This window comes from Chlamydotis macqueenii, chromosome 2 (assembly GCF_036417535.1).
Source record: "Chlamydotis macqueenii isolate bChlMac1 chromosome 2, bChlMac1.mat, whole genome shotgun sequence".
NCBI classification, from domain to species: Eukaryota; Metazoa; Chordata; class Aves; order Otidiformes; family Otididae; genus Chlamydotis; species Chlamydotis macqueenii.
In genome coordinates this window covers 36877055-36894661 of record NC_141557.1, presented here as the reverse complement: position 1 = coordinate 36894661, position 17607 = coordinate 36877055, and the positions used below count along the sequence as shown (strand labels likewise).

General features: G+C 40.4%; 1 protein-coding gene across 1 annotated transcript in view; it reads right to left on the bottom strand.

Moving 5' to 3' along the window:
* The window catches only part of CHN2 (chimerin 2), a 164155-nt gene that overhangs the window by 6064 nt on the left and 140484 nt on the right, over window positions 1-17607 (bottom strand). The window contains exons 8-11 of the mRNA XM_086742592.1: window positions 12514-12598; window positions 10016-10189; window positions 8151-8228; window positions 752-889 (exon numbers count right to left, since the gene is read on the bottom strand). Of these exons, the coding sequence (XP_086598718.1) occupies window positions 752-889; window positions 8151-8228; window positions 10016-10189; window positions 12514-12598 (475 nt within the window). The remainder of the gene's footprint in view (window positions 1-751; window positions 890-8150; window positions 8229-10015; window positions 10190-12513; window positions 12599-17607) is intronic.

Here is a 17607-nt window from a genome sequence, read left to right as displayed (position 1 = left end):
AGGAGAGAGGTATCCGTGCTTGCACGGGGCGTATGAGGTGGAATAAGGCAGAGGGGAAGGGAGGGCAGCACAATCACACAGGCAGACCACTCTTCCTGCTACTTATCCATATACTGGGTGCCATTTCAAAATTACTAAGGATACTTTCAAAAGAAGAAAGCATGCTATGTCTCAGACACCTCAAGTCTTTGACATTTTTTGCTAATAATCTGATTTTGATGCAATCCACCTGGTGAGTTTTCATGAGTGACTATCATTACATGGAAGGCTGTGCCCTGGAGAGCAGAATTCGAGGTGAATCTCAGCTTTCTCTGACAACGTTATGGCAATGAATGCTGCTGTCCTCCTCCCGCTCTGGTAGTGTGCACCCATGACTTGCCAGCTCTGGGCAGGGGCTAACTGCACGTGCCTTCCATCTGGACACGGGTTAGATTCTGCAGGACCTAATGAAGGGTGGATGCGCCTGAACTGTGGGGCAGGTGTGGTTTGTGACCTGCCATGGATCACCCAGCCTTGCACAAATCTGTGGCTGTGACACCAGCCCTGAGATGGTGTACCTGCATGATGTCCCATCTGCAATAGCATTCAAGGAAAAGTTTCATGTGAAAGAAGGACATGGCAGAGAAGTAATGAACAGAGCAACGCCCTTGCTTCCAGTTTGTTGTCTGTCTTTTCTTGTTCTTTAACGTAGACAGCTTCATGAATGGGAAATGTAATTGAAGATCGGTACAAAACACTATGCAATACTTACTTGCTGCCTCTATGAACTTGGAATAGGTGTCATAGGTGATCACGGGAATCGGTAAGTCTCTGAAGTATAGCTTCAGTGCTCCGGCAATGATGTTTATGTCTGGATAAATACTGGCAGAAATATCGGCCTTGTCACCATCTAGAAGAGGAGGAAGAAATCTTTTTGAAACGAGGGTTAATTTTGACTGAAGCAAGGCTAGGCTTCTAATTCAGATTTATTGTGTGCAACCTGACAAGAAAAAACAACCTGAAAGCAGTTGAAAGGCTTAAATGAGAATATATTGCAACTAACATTACAGTACATGAATGAGGAATGGTAGTTTCTTTATCTTTTAGTAAACAATTTATTTGCTTACATCTTTTGGAGAGGCTGATGATTACATCAACAATATCTACAGTGTACCATCTCACATACAATGTTTTAATGTTGGTTGAAAAATCATGTTAATAATGAATCTGGCCTATTTATTCACTGAAAATAAGCTATTAATAACTTGTTCTGATGATGTTGCATTTTGTAGCCACAGATCAACGCACAGGAGTATGAACCATTCTTTTAATTTTCACTTGGGGAAACAGCCATAGAGAAATAACATAAATTTCCAATGAAGAGACCAGTAGGAAAAAGCAGAGTAAACATTCAAACCTTGTAAGTCCTGCACCAATCTATCTATACTGATTAGCTAGTAGGAAAGCTGCCTTATTTTCTGGATGTCCTTTAATGTCTTCATATTTGACATTTATTTATAGCAAAGATTTGAATTTAAATAGACATGCTATGGCATTTAGCTATACAATTTATTCTGAAATGTGTATCGCAATTTGTTAAATGAATATGGATACTTGCAATGGATGAACAAATAAATAGATGAATTATGCAACTGAAATGACATACATTTTGTTTGCCACATTCATAACACAGTTAATCAGAACTCCATTATGGAGCACTTTTAATCGCATGAGCTTAACATGTTGCTGGTAAGCCCTTGGCCAACGCATGGCTTGCCATGACTGAAATGACAAGAACTAGCAGTGAGGCTGGGTCACTGTTTTTCAGGTTCAAATGACTACATCTGTTCTGTGCTACCTAACACCCTCCATACCCACATTTTTCTCCAGACCAAGAAACTCTGCTGTCCTCCCCTCCTGGGGCCTGTCCTTGGCGGTAGGGGTAGGTCAAGCAGGGGCTGAGGCTGTCTGGATTTAATCCCCAGCTTTACCTCAGATTTTTTCGAGATCAGTTATACCCCGTCGTCCTAATTCCTCACCTTTAAAGTGAGCATAACAGCACTTCTCTTGCAGGAGGTGGTGAAGATTAGGACCATACGGTTAGCGCGCAATGTGAGGTTATGCTTGCTTGAAAAACAGAGAGGAGTTTGCTTGTATCTGCCAGGAGGTGCAAGCACAAGCTTGGGCTCTTACCACCGAGGTGCTGACATGCTGTGAAGCCATGGCTTTGCTTGTCTCACAATAACTAGTGCTTGTAGACATGCCCTGATACAGACAGATGAGTAGGTGTGCTTGATACGCAATGTCTAAGATGGTGATAAAGTCTTTCACAGCACAGTAAAAGACTTTATACTGATTGTAGACATTTTATACAAACCTATGGCATTCATCTTGAAGGGATACGTCCTGTCCAATGTATGCACATAATTCTCATTAAGACTGATAGCACTAAACGTTCTCATCAAAAGGAGATTATATGCTTAAGTGTTTAAAACAAGCAGCCTTTCTTGATGCAGCTGAGCAGTTTGAATTCATCCATCAGCCTTTAATTTAATACAGCATCAATAAGCCCTAGGAGGATGTTTACACTGCTCCAATCTTTTGTTTAATCCACACGTTTCAGGCACGGTAGCATTAGTCTTGTAAAGCTTTGTGTGGAGAGCTCTATTTAATTGATGGACACTGAGCACTCAAAATGCTCCACTGAAAACAGATACCTCCGAGGAGCCAGCAGCTGCATCAGAACAGATATAGCAAAGCAGAAGGTTGCATCTATTATGCAGGTCACCAGCACACTAAATGGAAGTGTTATTTATTTAGTACTTTTACAAAGCAGCCCAGCAAGCTTCCTTAAAGGGGCACTTCAGCTAGAGGTACTTCAAACTACAATATACTTCAAAGACACCTCTTATTTACGTATTCGCTTACTGTAGGAAAAATGCATTAATTCCCGAGTCAAAGATTTTTCTTTTCACTTCAGAGATAAATACACATCCATTGGAAATGCACTGAAGATTATTTTAAAGTGAGTGTAACAATACATCTCTTATAATATACCTACACATTTTCACAGTGGGTATGTAGCGGTAGGTGGATTTTAATTTTCCTTTGGTAGATTTTGGATTTTATTTTTTCCTTTCAGTTTCAGCAACTGAGACCCTTGGCAGGCTGCACTTATTTCTTATCCTCACCAAATTCCTGGATTTGTATTTTTATTTCAACACACTTAAAATTCAAAGCACTAAGAAAGAATAGTTAATTCATTGCTGGTAAAGTCATGACACATATTTCACAGAGGATCCTTTGCAGCAGCATACTGTATGAACTACATCTATTTTATATGGTACCTTCTGCATTACCACAATAATTTTTTTCACTCTTCAAAACAGTAACTTTCCTCAAATTGTAATTAGCATTTACAACATCATTGCAATGGCCATGTGTTAATACAATCATTTAAAAAATGTTGGATTACAAACACAGAGCTCATTTCAGCTTTACAAACCTAATCCTACCCAAACCCTGTCATTTCTCTTCCCTTGTTAATTTAACTCTCAACATATTTTGTTGCATTATGTTGAAGTTTGAATATCTCTAGACAAAGAAAGTCTTTATTCTGTTCCTTAAAGGTTTCAGCTGACTTTGGATTCCATAGAAATATATCAATAGTTGATTAGAGAATGAAATGGAGTAAGTATCACATTCTTAAAGTCTCAACTATGCCCTCTGAATACCAAACTTCTACTTATGTTCCTTTTTCCTTAACATTTTGTTTTTCTTGCACAACCTTCACCATACTAACATACTTCTTTGTGGTTTTTCTTGGATTTGGCTTTTGACAGGTTTTCAGCTACACTGGCAAAAGAGTGAGTATAAGTTAGGATACCTCTAAATACTCATGTAATATTTAACAGCATAATATTTTCAGCAAGTGTATTGTACCAGCCAGTCATACAAACAAGTGCGGGGACAGAATGCACTGGTGACAATGGCAGCTCTGTGGATAAAGCATACAATGAGGGTTTTCTAGATGCCACAACACCACAGCTCAACAATGCTGACAGAGAGCAACTGTCATTCTACAGCACCAACATTCACCAGATAAAATAAATCCACATTATTCCCCTCCTTCTCATTACAAAAATCACTAGAATGGAACATTGTCAGTGCCTCAGAGAGCCTAATGCTAATTTACAGTAGGGGTATTTACACTGCTTTGGCTTTGGGCAGGAGTCTTAGTTTAAATCAGACGAGGAGCAACTGCTCCCTGTTTTAAAACCAACTATCACAGCTTCACTGGATCCAAGTAATACTACATGGGATGCCATTCCCTTCCTGAGATGTTAACTTTAAAGTCTGCCTTTGCTTTTCTATTCTTGCTATAATTCTTTGGAAGCAACAAGTGAGCGGCCCTTTAGCGAAGCAGAGTCAGAGGGAGGATTGGCTTCTTATTGTGCCCCTTCAGTTGCAGATGAAATCAGCAGGAGAGGTACCCCACGGCCGAGTCAGCCCCTGCGCCTCACCCTGTATCGTACTCTGTTGCTCCTGTGCCTTGATGAAGAGCTTGTGAAACTAGAAAGCTTGATGGTGTTATTTGACGGATGTGTCCTGTGCGTTAAAATGGGAGGACATCTTGCTTGTTTATTTTCAAACCCATTTGTTAAAAGCTGTCTTTCCAGAGATGCAAAAGTGTGCTGGCATTCCAGCCAGGTGTCTGGGGACTGACTTAGAAACAACGGGCAGGGAGGGGCCTCTGTAACGCCAGAGCGCAGTTCTCTGCTACTGCAGGCACCATGCCATATAACCCTTCTTGTAGACCACTCAACTTCCATTTTAAAACTAGTTAAGGTTTTTATCTCTGCTTTTATTAGAAGATTGCTTCAGAGTCTTGTTTTCAGATGGTGAAAAAAAGGTCTTTAAATTGTTAAACTAAATTTATGCCTGGCCAGTGTACATCCTCTAGTACTGTGCCAAGACTATCCATTAGATTAAAGAGTTCTTTTCTCTGGTTCATACCTCTGCTCTCAGCTTCTCCTCTGATAGCTAACTATCCCAAGCTCTTTTAAAATGTATTTACCTTCTGCTATGCAGCGTGCTCCAGAGATGTCTAAGATAGTGACGTGACCACAGATATGGCTGTTTCTGCTGCGGCACCTATCTATTAACCAGAACTGATCAGGAATTTTCCATTTTTGTATTTCAGACACAAATTTTCTTTCTTTTTTTTTTTCTTTTTTACTTTTGCAAAAAATATGCTAATATCCTGTAGTGCATGTGGAAAAACAGTTCTGCAAAACTCCCACAAACTTCAATTTCTGGGCAGAAAATGAAATTTGAACAAAAACCCTACCAGGCATTGCTGGAGGTGAGACCTGCCACCTGGCTCTCAGCTCCTTTCTCTCCCAGCTCTGTCACCTGAGACAGAGATAGGGGATATTCTACATCCTTGGGATAGTTCACCCCCTGTTGCTCTGGCTTCTAGGGCTAAGCAAGGGTAACTGGGCAGCAGAAAAGTGATGTTCCTACCTGTGGGACTGGGATGCAAAAGAGAGGGTTGGGTGCCTGTCTCTGTAAACTAGGGTCTGACAGGGAAGCAAGCCCTGAGCTCTCAGGTTGGAAGCATCTTGCCAATTCAACTTTCTGCCAGCTGACAACCACCTTCTAGCTGTGCAGCCCACAAGTCAGAACAAAAAAATGTATTTTGGTTTTCTTTAACTGCCTTCCTGCAAAAAAAAAAACCAAACCAACTCCTTCTGCTTCTCCATCTCAGTTCAAGGAAAAAACATTTTCAAAACTGGAAAGTTTTGAAAGTTCTGTTTCTAGTCTCAGCAATACTCTAGTCATGCAATTCTCATAACAAGGTTTTGTTCACTGTTCTGCTGCTTTTAGCATTATTCATGGTAAAGCTCTCCTTTCTTAGCCCTTTTCCCTCATGAGATTGTGAAAGAAAATGAAAACACAGCTTTTTATCAGTTAAGGCCTAATGGCTTTCCCCACAGCCTTTGTATGTAAACTCGGTTCTTGCTTTCTCTGCTTCCACGTTTATCCATGCTTTTTTTTGTCCTCTGGAAATTTGGTACTGCTAGTGACCTTACTTTTCCTGATTCTAGGTGTTGCTTTCTTTGATGGTAAATCACACTTTCTTCCTTGCTGTGGGTCTAATTCAGGTCTGCATTGCCACCAGATTATGCCATGAGTATAGGCAATAATAAAGGATATGCTGTCTGTAAAACTGAACTGGCTCCAATGGTTCGAAGCATTTGCAAAGGAACTACAGATGCAGCAGTATTCAAGTCATGCTCAGACAGAAATTTCCATATGCTTTCTTCAAACTTTTCGCTCTTCAACCTGTGCTTCCCCTTCTGGCTTTCATTCAGGCTGGTACACTTAAAGGAGAATTAACACCAGAACGAAAGTTTTCCAGGCCAGATCTACCTGCAGGGAACAGAGTGAGACCTATGGGGTCTGTGACCCTCTAGGTGGCACTGCTTCATGTGGCACATAGAATCATAGAATGGTTTGGGTTGGAAGGGACCTTTAAAGGTCATTTAGTCCAACTCCCCTGCAAGAAGCAGGGACATCTTCAACCAGATCAGGTTGCTCAGAGCCCCATCCAACCTGGCCTTGAATGTTTCCAGGGATGGGGCATCAACCACCTCTCTGGGCAACCTTTTCCAGTGTTCTACCACCCTCATTTTAAAAAATTTCTTCCTTGTATCTAGTCTAAATCTACTTCCTTCTATTTTAAAACCATTACTCTTTGTTCTGTCACAACAGGCTCTGCTAAAAAGTTTCTGCCCATCTTTTGGATAAGCCCCCTTTAAGTATTGAAAGGCCACAATAAGGTCTGCAGCATCTGCAACACGTATCTTCCTACAACAGAAGTCATATCACTGCGCATCTCTTTCACCCCAATCATGGCTCACCCATGTATGTATATGCATATGTTCACAACTGCAGCATCCAACATATTTTAAAATACGTATTATTTTTTAAAGGGTATTTCAGTATGGCATGAAAACAGTCACTATGGAAATTCCTAGTTTGACTTCCTTTCCCAGTGATGTCTGCATGACAAATTGTCTCCAAACAAAAAAGTATTCAGGCACAGTAAGTCTAAGACATACCACCCATAGACCTTGCTGGCCCTACCCAGCCTCCCCTGGGGCCCCCACACCTCCTGCCCGTGGGTCCTCAGGGTCCCCAGTCCCTGCCTGAGCAACATCGTAGCTGTCTCCAGCTGTGTCATGGCCATGCCTGTGCCTGGCTGTGCACCCTTCTGGTCGGTACCCTGACCCACAGGTTGACTTTCTGGCTTGATCTGGACCTGCCTCGTCCTCATGGGCTTGTGATCACTGAACTGTGTCTGACTCTATTCCCTAACGTGGCAGTCGTAACACCTGAAAAAATTAAGTATGAAAGAAAATGCTATTTATCAGAAAGGAGAATAATATTTATATAACTTCTTAAATGCACTTGAAAACATGTTTTCTACTGAAGGCCCTACTCTGCAGCCACTTACATTCATACTTTAATTTAGTCCTGTGTGCAAAGACCATGCACAACCAGAACCAAGATAATCAGCTAAATCAATTCAGAAGGACTCCTAGGATGGTAATCAGGCAGTGTCTTAATTATTAGTTTTTCAATATGCTGTACAACCAATCTACTCAATGCTCCTCTCATCTGTTGTGCAGATGCAATCACAATGGTGCACAATGGTGCGGTGCTTTCTACAAGGCTACATGCAGAATGACTTCCCAGTTGGAGTTCCTGTTTCTTAAACTCCTAAATAGATTATCGTATTGTAAAGCACTGAGTCCACTACTAAAGATAGGACTAAGAACTTTCCCCTAATACCATCTAGGCTTGTACTTGAACTAGGAGCCTAGGCTGTGCTGCTAGGTTGAGCAATCGAGTCCCCTGAGCACTTACCCTTCTGCCTACCATTACTTACTCTTTAGTTATTCCTTCCAACTACGAAATATGATGTTTTCTTACGAAAAGCACTATAGACTAATTTAAGAACTCAGAAAAGACAGGTGACTTTCTGTACTTCGGCTTATATGCCAGTTTCATTACCATGGTATCTATATGAAACCAAAAAGAAGTGAAAAGTCCTAAAACTGAAGGTTTAGATTAAAATTGTACAAAATTAAAAAATGTTATACCTCGATCAAAGGCCATTTTCACATCTTCAATGTGCTCAGTGAAGCCTGAGACTCTATAGAGGCCCTCGGACTTTAAACCTGAAACGAAAAGTTCTTGGTTAACTTTGCTTCAGTAACCAACAAATGGTTTAAAAGCAATAAAGCAAGAACAACAGATCTAGTTAAGTGTAGCAAAATATTAATTATAATGTGAAACTCCAGAAATTTAAGGAAGGATCAGGATAATTTTAAATTGTTTGTTAAAGAATTAAAGAATTTTAGAATTTAGACTTTCTGATTTTGTTAGGACCCTGGTTGATTATGTTAGAAAAAAATACTGCAATTTGCTAATGGCAGGGCATGTGATGTTATCATGATTTATTCATTTCATGTGGGAGATTTTCCTGGCTTTAACTATAATTAATAAAGCTTTAGAAGTCTCCTTTCCTTTTACCAGTTGCTTAATGATAAATAGCAATGCAAGTAAGAGACTGCCCTTCCCCATGAGCACATTTGTTTCCAGTTTTGCTGTCAGCTTTTACTTATACACAGCTGATAGACGTGATGGATACTGTTCTTCTCCACATCAGTACATCCCTTCTACAGTTCTTTCACCACAAGAGACCTGCTCACTTGCACAACTCTCCCTGCGTTGCTCCACACCAATATGAAATGCAGGGCAGCCCAGCAGAGCAGGCAGAGCTAGCCAAGTAAAGTCACAAAAATGTTATTTAATTCCAGAACTCATTACTGTGACTATGCAGAGTGCTAACCTGCTTATAAGATCCAATACACTTTGCTTTCTTAAGAATGAAATCAGTATCTCACCTAGTTCTACGGCAATTAAAGAAAGACATTTAGAGATGTTGAAAAAACAAGAGAGTGGGCAGCAGATTTTATCTTAATCAATAAATGTACATGTAAGTGATTAGATCTCAAATGCAATGTAGCTTCCCGCTATATCACTGGAGTAAAGCTCTTCTGTCCTAGTCCCAACTATTCTATTTGTCCCCGCAATGACGATATAATCCTGATAGAGCTTTACGGAGCAGTGCAGGGGATTTACTTGTAAATCTTTGATTCATTTCGGTAGATGATGCCTGGCTTTGAAATCCCTATGGCTAGTATCAGTGTGTTGCCATGCAGATTACTGGGATGCCACGAAGTCAACATTATGAGATTCCTGTGCTGAAGCTACGACTAACAGGGAAATCTGGCTTATTGTGCAGCACGACACACACATTTGCTATCCAAAGCAAAAATACGTGATCATTACTGTGTTGTGTTGGAGGGGATATGGTATTTCTTCAACCTGACACGTCTGCGTACCAAAAACCTGCCACAAGCGGGAGTTTTGGCTGTGACACGCTATCTGAGCCACGGTATCCATCAGTCAGTAGCTGAGCATCATATGAAACCCTGTGCAGTTTGTGACATACCACAAAACGCCACAGCCCGTAACCTCACTTGTCTGAGGCACTTCCAGTCACTTGTGTTCTCTTGCCCATAATGCCTGGAAAGGTTTTTAATAAGGGATTTGATTTAAACTGATTACTCTGAAATTGGAAGTGTCTCTAGGTATGTTAAAGGAAAATAATGAAAAAAGACACATAAACATGAACTTAAAGTTCACTTTAAAGTTCACCTCTTTCAGAAGTGTAACGTAATACATGTTTTGACATGTTTTCAGAAAGCATTTCAGGAAATTGCATTATGAAATGCCATGATTTAATTTTACTAGCTAATGCAAAGCAATGTATCACCTACACTAAAAAACCCTTCTCTCATCCTGTCTTCTGCATGAGCATGCTACCCTGTCCTAGCTTAGCATGTAATTGAAATAATCTTAATTTAATTGTGTCTGCTGCTTTTGCAAGCACACAAACCTCTTGCTTCGATCTCTCGAATGCATGAATCCACAACCATCGGCCTCTGGGTATTGTGGGCTTTCACTAGGGTGGTGAGATCGCAACAGTAGACTCGCTTTATCCTCTTGAGGTCAGGTTGGCAGTCGTTGGGCACGTATTTGGAGCACTGCTTATGTACGTTTAACCCGCAGTCTGTAAACAAAGTTAGCCACATTAATTAATTAATACTAATGCCAACAGGTCTTGTCTAACGATTTATTTCCTTGGCAAGGGGCATAACTTTCCCATCAGTCAGCAAAATTAGAATAAATAAGATGGAGATGAGAAAGATGAGCATGGAAATCTGTAAAAAACTTACGGTGGGCAAAGTGAACTCCAGCATAGTTGTTAAAAAAGCTGTATGGGCTCTGAATGTCCTTCACACACCTCTGAGCTTGAGGTGAGCACTGTGTGGTCTGGGTCAATTCACTGACAGACATGTAGCTCTAGGTGTTGCATTTGAAAGGACATGGGACTTAATTTCTGAGTATTTCAGTTTAGCCTTTTATAAAATTAGCACAGTAATGACTGTCTCCTGCTGGTCAGCTTGTGGCTTAGCACTGCTAATGGGCAAAGAACCTAACATTCACCTGAGCACTCAAATTGGGACAGTGCTTTGAGCTAGCGTGCCTCCCTTCCCCTTCCACATTCCTGCAGTATCGCATTTTGGCTCGCTTTGCCACATCAGCAGCCTCCTCACTCCTGTCTCATCACTTCACTGGTGACTAAGGTGGCCCCTGTGTTTAGTCTGTAGCTCAGTTTATGCATATAAAATGCAGTGAAAGACATGATGTAAAAAAGTGACTAATTTTACAAATGGTACTTGGTTTCTTACTCCAGAGTCAAATCGCATTCTTGGTTGCACGGGTGGGCTTCTATTAACTTAACCATCACTGCTAGATCTCCACAAATTGAATTCTTCTAACAGATTCACATATTCAGCCAAACGAATTTAGAAGCCTCAGCAAAGCAACCACCACCATCGTGAGTTACATTATCTCACATAACTCTGATTCCTGTTTTAATGCTTTCCCAGTCATGCCCATCACTGACAGTACCTTCTGGGCTAACTTAACATGTCTAGTATCATTCAGTATTATTGTCTATAAAATATTAATCAAGCAAAATCGTATCATTACTACAAACACACCTATGCATTTAATGGAACTTGTGGTTTTGTGTGTTTCTCCACACAGTTATTATTGCATAATACATTATTGTTCTGCAAAATCTAAACAAATGTGAGCAGCTGCAGTTAGGATCCTCCCTGTATTGTTTTTCAGTGCTGTTCTCCCAGCATGTGAAGTTAAATCCAAATAGAGTTAAATGTTGGTAATTTAATGAGGGAGAGTATTACGTTTCATACTAATAAACAAGTCTTTTCCTAAGTTTAATATTTTATGTATGTGAGCAAATACAGAGCTATGCACTAGTGAGCTCAGTTTTGCACACTTGTTTTGAAGACTGAACAGCTTGAAAAGCAAACTACCATTCATTTTCCTCTTTTTTAATGTCCTTCTCACATTCTTTGTGTTACCATTATTCATCTACAGGCAGAAAAGATGTAGCAGTAGCTGAGACTGCACTTACTAAAACTGTGCATTTGTGAAAGGTATTTTGATCCTTCAAACTGTGGTCTAAATTTAAGGTAACAATCATCTTCTGTACCCATGAAAGGCAGATGTCAGCGTTGGATATGTTTGCTGGCAGTCTGAGATCAGGAATGCCTGGAGGTCAGGGCAGGGAGAGGTAAGATAGAAATACATTGACATGAGACATGGAAGGGATTGAAGGTCCTTAGAACGAAGTTATGAAACCCCACTTGCAGTGCACCAAATACTGCTTCACTTGCTGAATCCAAAAGCTCATGAAGTGATGATTATTGCATTTTTCCAAGATGATTATTTTTCACAAAAGAACAAACAAATTTAAAATAATTAAAGCACTATTAAAATGCTAATACAGCTATAGATGCATCAGAAAACTAATTCTTCTAGGAAAACAAAGCTTATATTTTTCGCTTTCCTTCGAGGTGGGATACTTAAGGCTTGCAGCAACACATAGTATTTTTATAGGAAACAGGTGACAGTCTTTTTGCAGACAAGAGTACTTCTCAGCAACTGGTGGCAAAAAGATGAGTTGTGAAGCCTAGCTGCTGGCTAGCTCTGCCATTTGCAGGGCTTGTTTCTTAAGACATAAAAACATTCAGGGATAACTTAACCATAAAGATCAATTCTTAATGTATACACCAAGGCACACATATGACCAAGGTACTACCAAAAGGATGTCACCCTCAGCGATGAAGGGCTGATGGCTTCATTTCTAAATCAACTAATGGGGGAAAACGACAATGCTCTAACTTGTGAGGGAGGATTTCTTGGCTTGTTCTGTAAAGAAATCCTGCAGGGAGTGCAGGGTGGGGGTGGAAGAGATGTCTGAGCATTTCAAGAGAATGACAGAAAATGTTGAAGGGCTACCTGAACACCTCACTCCCTGAGCGATGAGACCCCACATGAAGTTGGCGCAGTATTCACACCAGTGCGGACCTCGAAACGTATGGACCTGTAATACAAATGGAGGAAAAAAAGAAAGAAATGGGGTCACTGGGAGGCAGATGGTCTGACAGATGGAACAACTGAAATGGATAAACAACAGAAGACTCAGTAGGAGTAAATCTTTAGCACACAGTGCCCACATTTTTCCAAAGTCTAGATGAAATAAACCATAGGAACAGAAATTTGCTTTGATCTTGAAGTTTATCTTTCAATAACATAACAGAGAACCGGGCTGTGTGTGACACCAGAACCAAATCATTCTTGCGAGCTGACATTTTAGCTATAGCACAGGGGAGGAAACCTGCTTCACTAGTCAAAGGAGAAAAAAGTAAAACTAATAAACCAAGGAAGTGTAGTCAGTGCTTTTATTTGACTAGTTCAAACAAAACAGGAATGTTTCTGAGATTCAAATGCTCTTCAACAGATCACTTGAAAGCAGGGGAAATGCAATGACAGAAAGTCCCTTTGAACGCACCAGGTTTTGGTTCCCCATAACCATGTGCAACCACAGATCTGCTGCAAGATCCATGTTCTAACTCAGGTTTGAACGCACTATGACTACGGTGTTACATGTGCATTTCCACCCAACAACACTGAACAAAACCTGAGGTGATTGCTGTAAATTTGTATCACGGATTAATGATTTGTGCAGGCACTCCAGGCAGCGGTTGGGTAATGATCTGACTTTCCCCACTCCAAGAAGTGAAAACTGAACTCACATAGGGAAAAGATGTCAGTAAGCTCTTTTTCAGTAGACCAAACTTCATTTTGCCACAGTCCACACATGAGTAAATAAGGAAGAATAAAATGCCTTGCGTGCTGACAGAGCCCACAGCTCCTCAGCCAGGTTTTGCACACCACCGCTACTTCCTCAACTCCTCTTCCAAAGGCTACGGCAGAAGACCTTTTTACTTAAGATGTATTTTCTGGTAAAGTAAGCATTTCATTTCCATTGAAAAGAAGAGTAAATAGTGAGGTCTACGGCCATGTGAATGGACATGGTATGAGCCAGTTCTGGCCAGAGACTTAATTGAGCTTAACAAAACATAAATCATGCACGCTCTGGCTGCTAATGCTTCCTTTTCCTTCTCTCTGTTCTTATTTACCCGTTGGGTGGATGGCTGAAAGGCCACTTCCACCCTCTGGGATGCGGAAAGCTGCTCTTTACTTTTCATACAGTAAAAAAATGGTCATCGCCCTTTCCAGATAAACTTGGTGAAGTTTTAAACCAAGCATTTCCCTTGCTAATGTTTTTGTCCCATTTGTCTGCAGGATCACACCTAAACAAGCCTGTACTCTTGAGTCCATTCCCTATGAAGATGAAGTACTGTGATTTTAATACAGACCTCTCTTTCTACTACTTTAGTGATAAAAATGTGAGCCTGACCCCAACTGACTCCTGACCAACTACTCACCATCAATAATTGCGTGAATAAGCTTAAAGCAAGAGTAACTTTTCCTCTCTTTTCATAGTAAAAGGTCAAAACTGGAATGTCTGACTGCTCTTATTTATTTTTTCGAAATGCTGTTCAAATGCATATCTCTGGGAAACAACACTTTGCAATAAAGTTTGAGACAGACAGATGGATAGATAGAGACACACACTTCTTTCTCATTTTATCTTACTTTATTTTGCAGAACGGAGAGCATGAATTTCAGATATGGCTTTTAGTGGGGGTAAATGGCAGTACCTAACATCAGCTGGTGACCTGAGTTTCCGGCATACGCTCTATGTGACCTTCAGTGGATACAAAACTATGGATGCAACTAATAATGCCTGCATGTTTACATTTTTAGACTGATAACCACATAATTAGTAGGTCTGCACCTGCATTTAATTGTGAGTGAAAATCATCTGCTGTGGGAAGACAGCTAACTATGTCTTCTGCTTTGCAGTGGCTTACAAAAGCTAACTTCGTGAGAAGTGGCTCTAAAAGCTCATTCAGGATTTTTAAAACACACCACTTCACATTTAAAGTCCATTGCAGTTGCTAGGATATTTGGGGCCTACTTGCTTGCTTTACATAAAGCTTATTTCAGCTGATCTCACTGTGGCATATTTAGAAAATGGCAGCTGATTATTCCTTGATCTCTCCCGTCATTAATGGGAAAGTCATCAACTCTGCCTGAGGGCTCCCTCTGAGAAGTGCTGACCGTGCACCCTTCCCTTGTTCCCTTCAGCTTGGTGGCCCTCAAAGGTTTAGTTCTCTTTATTCATTCACCTCAGTTTTTCATGGATCTGCATTTTAGCTCTAATGGCAAGTTCTCAGTTGAAATGCCCTGTGAAAAGCTAGTCTTGGTGGTTTCTGGTCAAGCTGAACCAGGGAAACTGTTGCTATGTCTAACTGAAAAGGGACATCTTCGAAAGTTTCTATTGGAAGGTGCAAAAGAATCTTTGAACCAAGTGTCTCATGGCTTGCCATTAATTTTAAACCAATAATGAAGGAAATCTGTTCTTACGAACACAACACTTGAACATAGCCCAAAGCTTGCACGCAACACTTTTGTGTGGTGAATGGGAATTTTGCCTGCAAGACTGATCTCATTTCTATTTTAAGCACAGAGAAGTAACAGTAGGTCTTAGTTTCTTAAGTTTTTCCCTGTCCTTTGTAACTGCATCATTACAAATACTCTGGGCTTAGATTTTCGGAAACATGATCAAGAGATTATGGATCTCAGGAGACCTCTCTGTGTACACATAGCATAGGCTCGGGCTGCTTGAGTGACAGATGACACGGAATTTCAAATCTTAAGAAGGACTTACAGGAAAGCATTTCTTCATATAACCCAAAAACATGATGTTTCAGACTCTACACTGTACCTTTCTTCAGTCTTTCGTCTTCTTTCCACAACATCTAACTCCTAACTTCTTCATGCTGTTTCCTTTCTAGCTCTTTCAATGACAAGTTGTTTCTCACAATCATCTTCTCTTCTCTGCTGAACAATCTCACCCAATACTAGACTGCATGTCTCTTCTTATCACTTTCCTGTGCTCTCACTTTTGCCTTTCAGCCCTCTGGTACCCCTGCTTCCAAATGGCAGAATTCCCCCCACGGGTGCTATCTCATTCAGTTTTAGTCTCTGTCTGAGATGTGTTCACAGAGGGAGAAACTAAGACCAAAGTTAAGGAGTGCCAATACAGTGGCAAAAAATTATAATGCCTTATGCAATATTGCAAAAACAAACTAAAATCTGCCTTGAATTGAAATGCATGTTTTTTATTGGCATTATATGGTGCTGTTTCTGAGACAATTTTGTTGTTTATCTGACTGGGTTTGAAGCCTTTTCTATTTGCCTCCAAAGAAAATAAGATGTTTTTCAGACTTCTGCCTGAATACATGCACATTTGGACTCTCCTGTGGACTCCTGCTGAACCTGAGTTCTTTGCAGGGAAGAAAAGCTGACTCTGCTATTATTTTGTTTAAATACATACACATAATCTTCATGATGTCTGTACAAAATGCCTCCCACAAACCCTTTGTTTCCCAGAAGCAGTGTTTGTCTGCAATGATTAACACTAGGGGAAATTTATCCCAGAGTCTCCTTTCTCCCAGATCTTCTGACTTGGCAGTAATCAGCTGCCTTGACTCCCGCCTGCAAATGGGATTTGCCTATGCTACAGTGGCAAACAGGCACAATATTGTGGTAAATGCACATTATTCAGCTGTATTCACTCACTTAAAGCAGCACAGAGGCCCTCTCATGAATTCCCAGCCTCGAACAAAAAGTGTGGAGCATCCCCAAACTCCATGCTGCCCTCAGGCACGAGGCTGACCTCACCACTAGCTGGGACCCCACTGGAGTTGGCAGGTAAAGCATACCTCAAAGAGCCTGCCGGATCCAGACTGCCATGACATGCAAGAGGACTTTGCGATCCAGTTAGGCTGACGCCCACATAGTTACAAAAATACCTCAGTGTTTTTCTAAACATGGCTTCAGAGATTTATTCTCTTTCCTGAATTACGGTATGTCTACACTGGCTTATGCGAAGTTGTCCCGCCAGACAGATGCCAGCTTCAAATCTAAACCCATGTGACTGTTGTGTGCTCAGGATGAACCCAGCTTAACAAATCAGTCTGGATCCTAAACCTTTTTTTTTGTTCATTTGCCTTGAATACCTTGAATTTGGAAGAGAGGCTGCAGGAGAAAGCATGGATATTCAGAACCTGGTGCTCTCACCCTCCAAACTCCAATGCTGCTTTTTAATTTTTATGTTAGCTTGGAAAGGATGGAGGGAGATCTGACCTTGCTCTCAATGTTGTGCTTTGAGTCTCTTTCTTAATTTTGTTGCTTCTCTCTTCTAGTAGACAAGATCTTTGGTGTGAGAGCTAAAAAAAAATCTCATCAACTTAGCTAAAAATGTGCCCTTCATTTTTAAGATGCTTCATGTCTGAAGAACCAGAGCTAAAGAGTGTCTGTCTATTCATGAAGAATTGCCTATTACAAGATTATGATGGACACCGTGACACGTAACCTTTGTCACTATGAACTGAGATAAATGACACAATACACATCAGTATTCACCTGCAAATGGGGAAGACAACTCTTTGAATGTCTGCAAAATAGCATTCTCCTTTAGATAAATCCCATATCATCATAGCCTGAGTGCTGTCAAAAGCCATTAAGAATTTTGCCCCAAGACCCATAAAGCCATTCTTTCACTTTTAAATAACTTCTTAACCCTTTTATGTAATGAATAGGGACTATATTAAAGATACTAGACTTGAATTTAGCTGTCTTTTAAATCTAAATATTCTACTCTAAACATTCTATCCACATTTTTTGTTCAACAACATGTTCTAATACATTCCGTTGGAAAACTAACTGTATTTGCATAGTGAACATATTTGTTCATTAAGTAAATGTAACACTTCTGACTGGCCTTTCTGGACCTTTTTTTTTTTTTTAATATTTCTTCCCTATGTTTTCTATTGGCTTTACTGGGCAATTGCCTTTATAAGGCAATAATTTTTGGCTGTCAAGCTTTTGAATACATATATATTTTAATCATGTGAT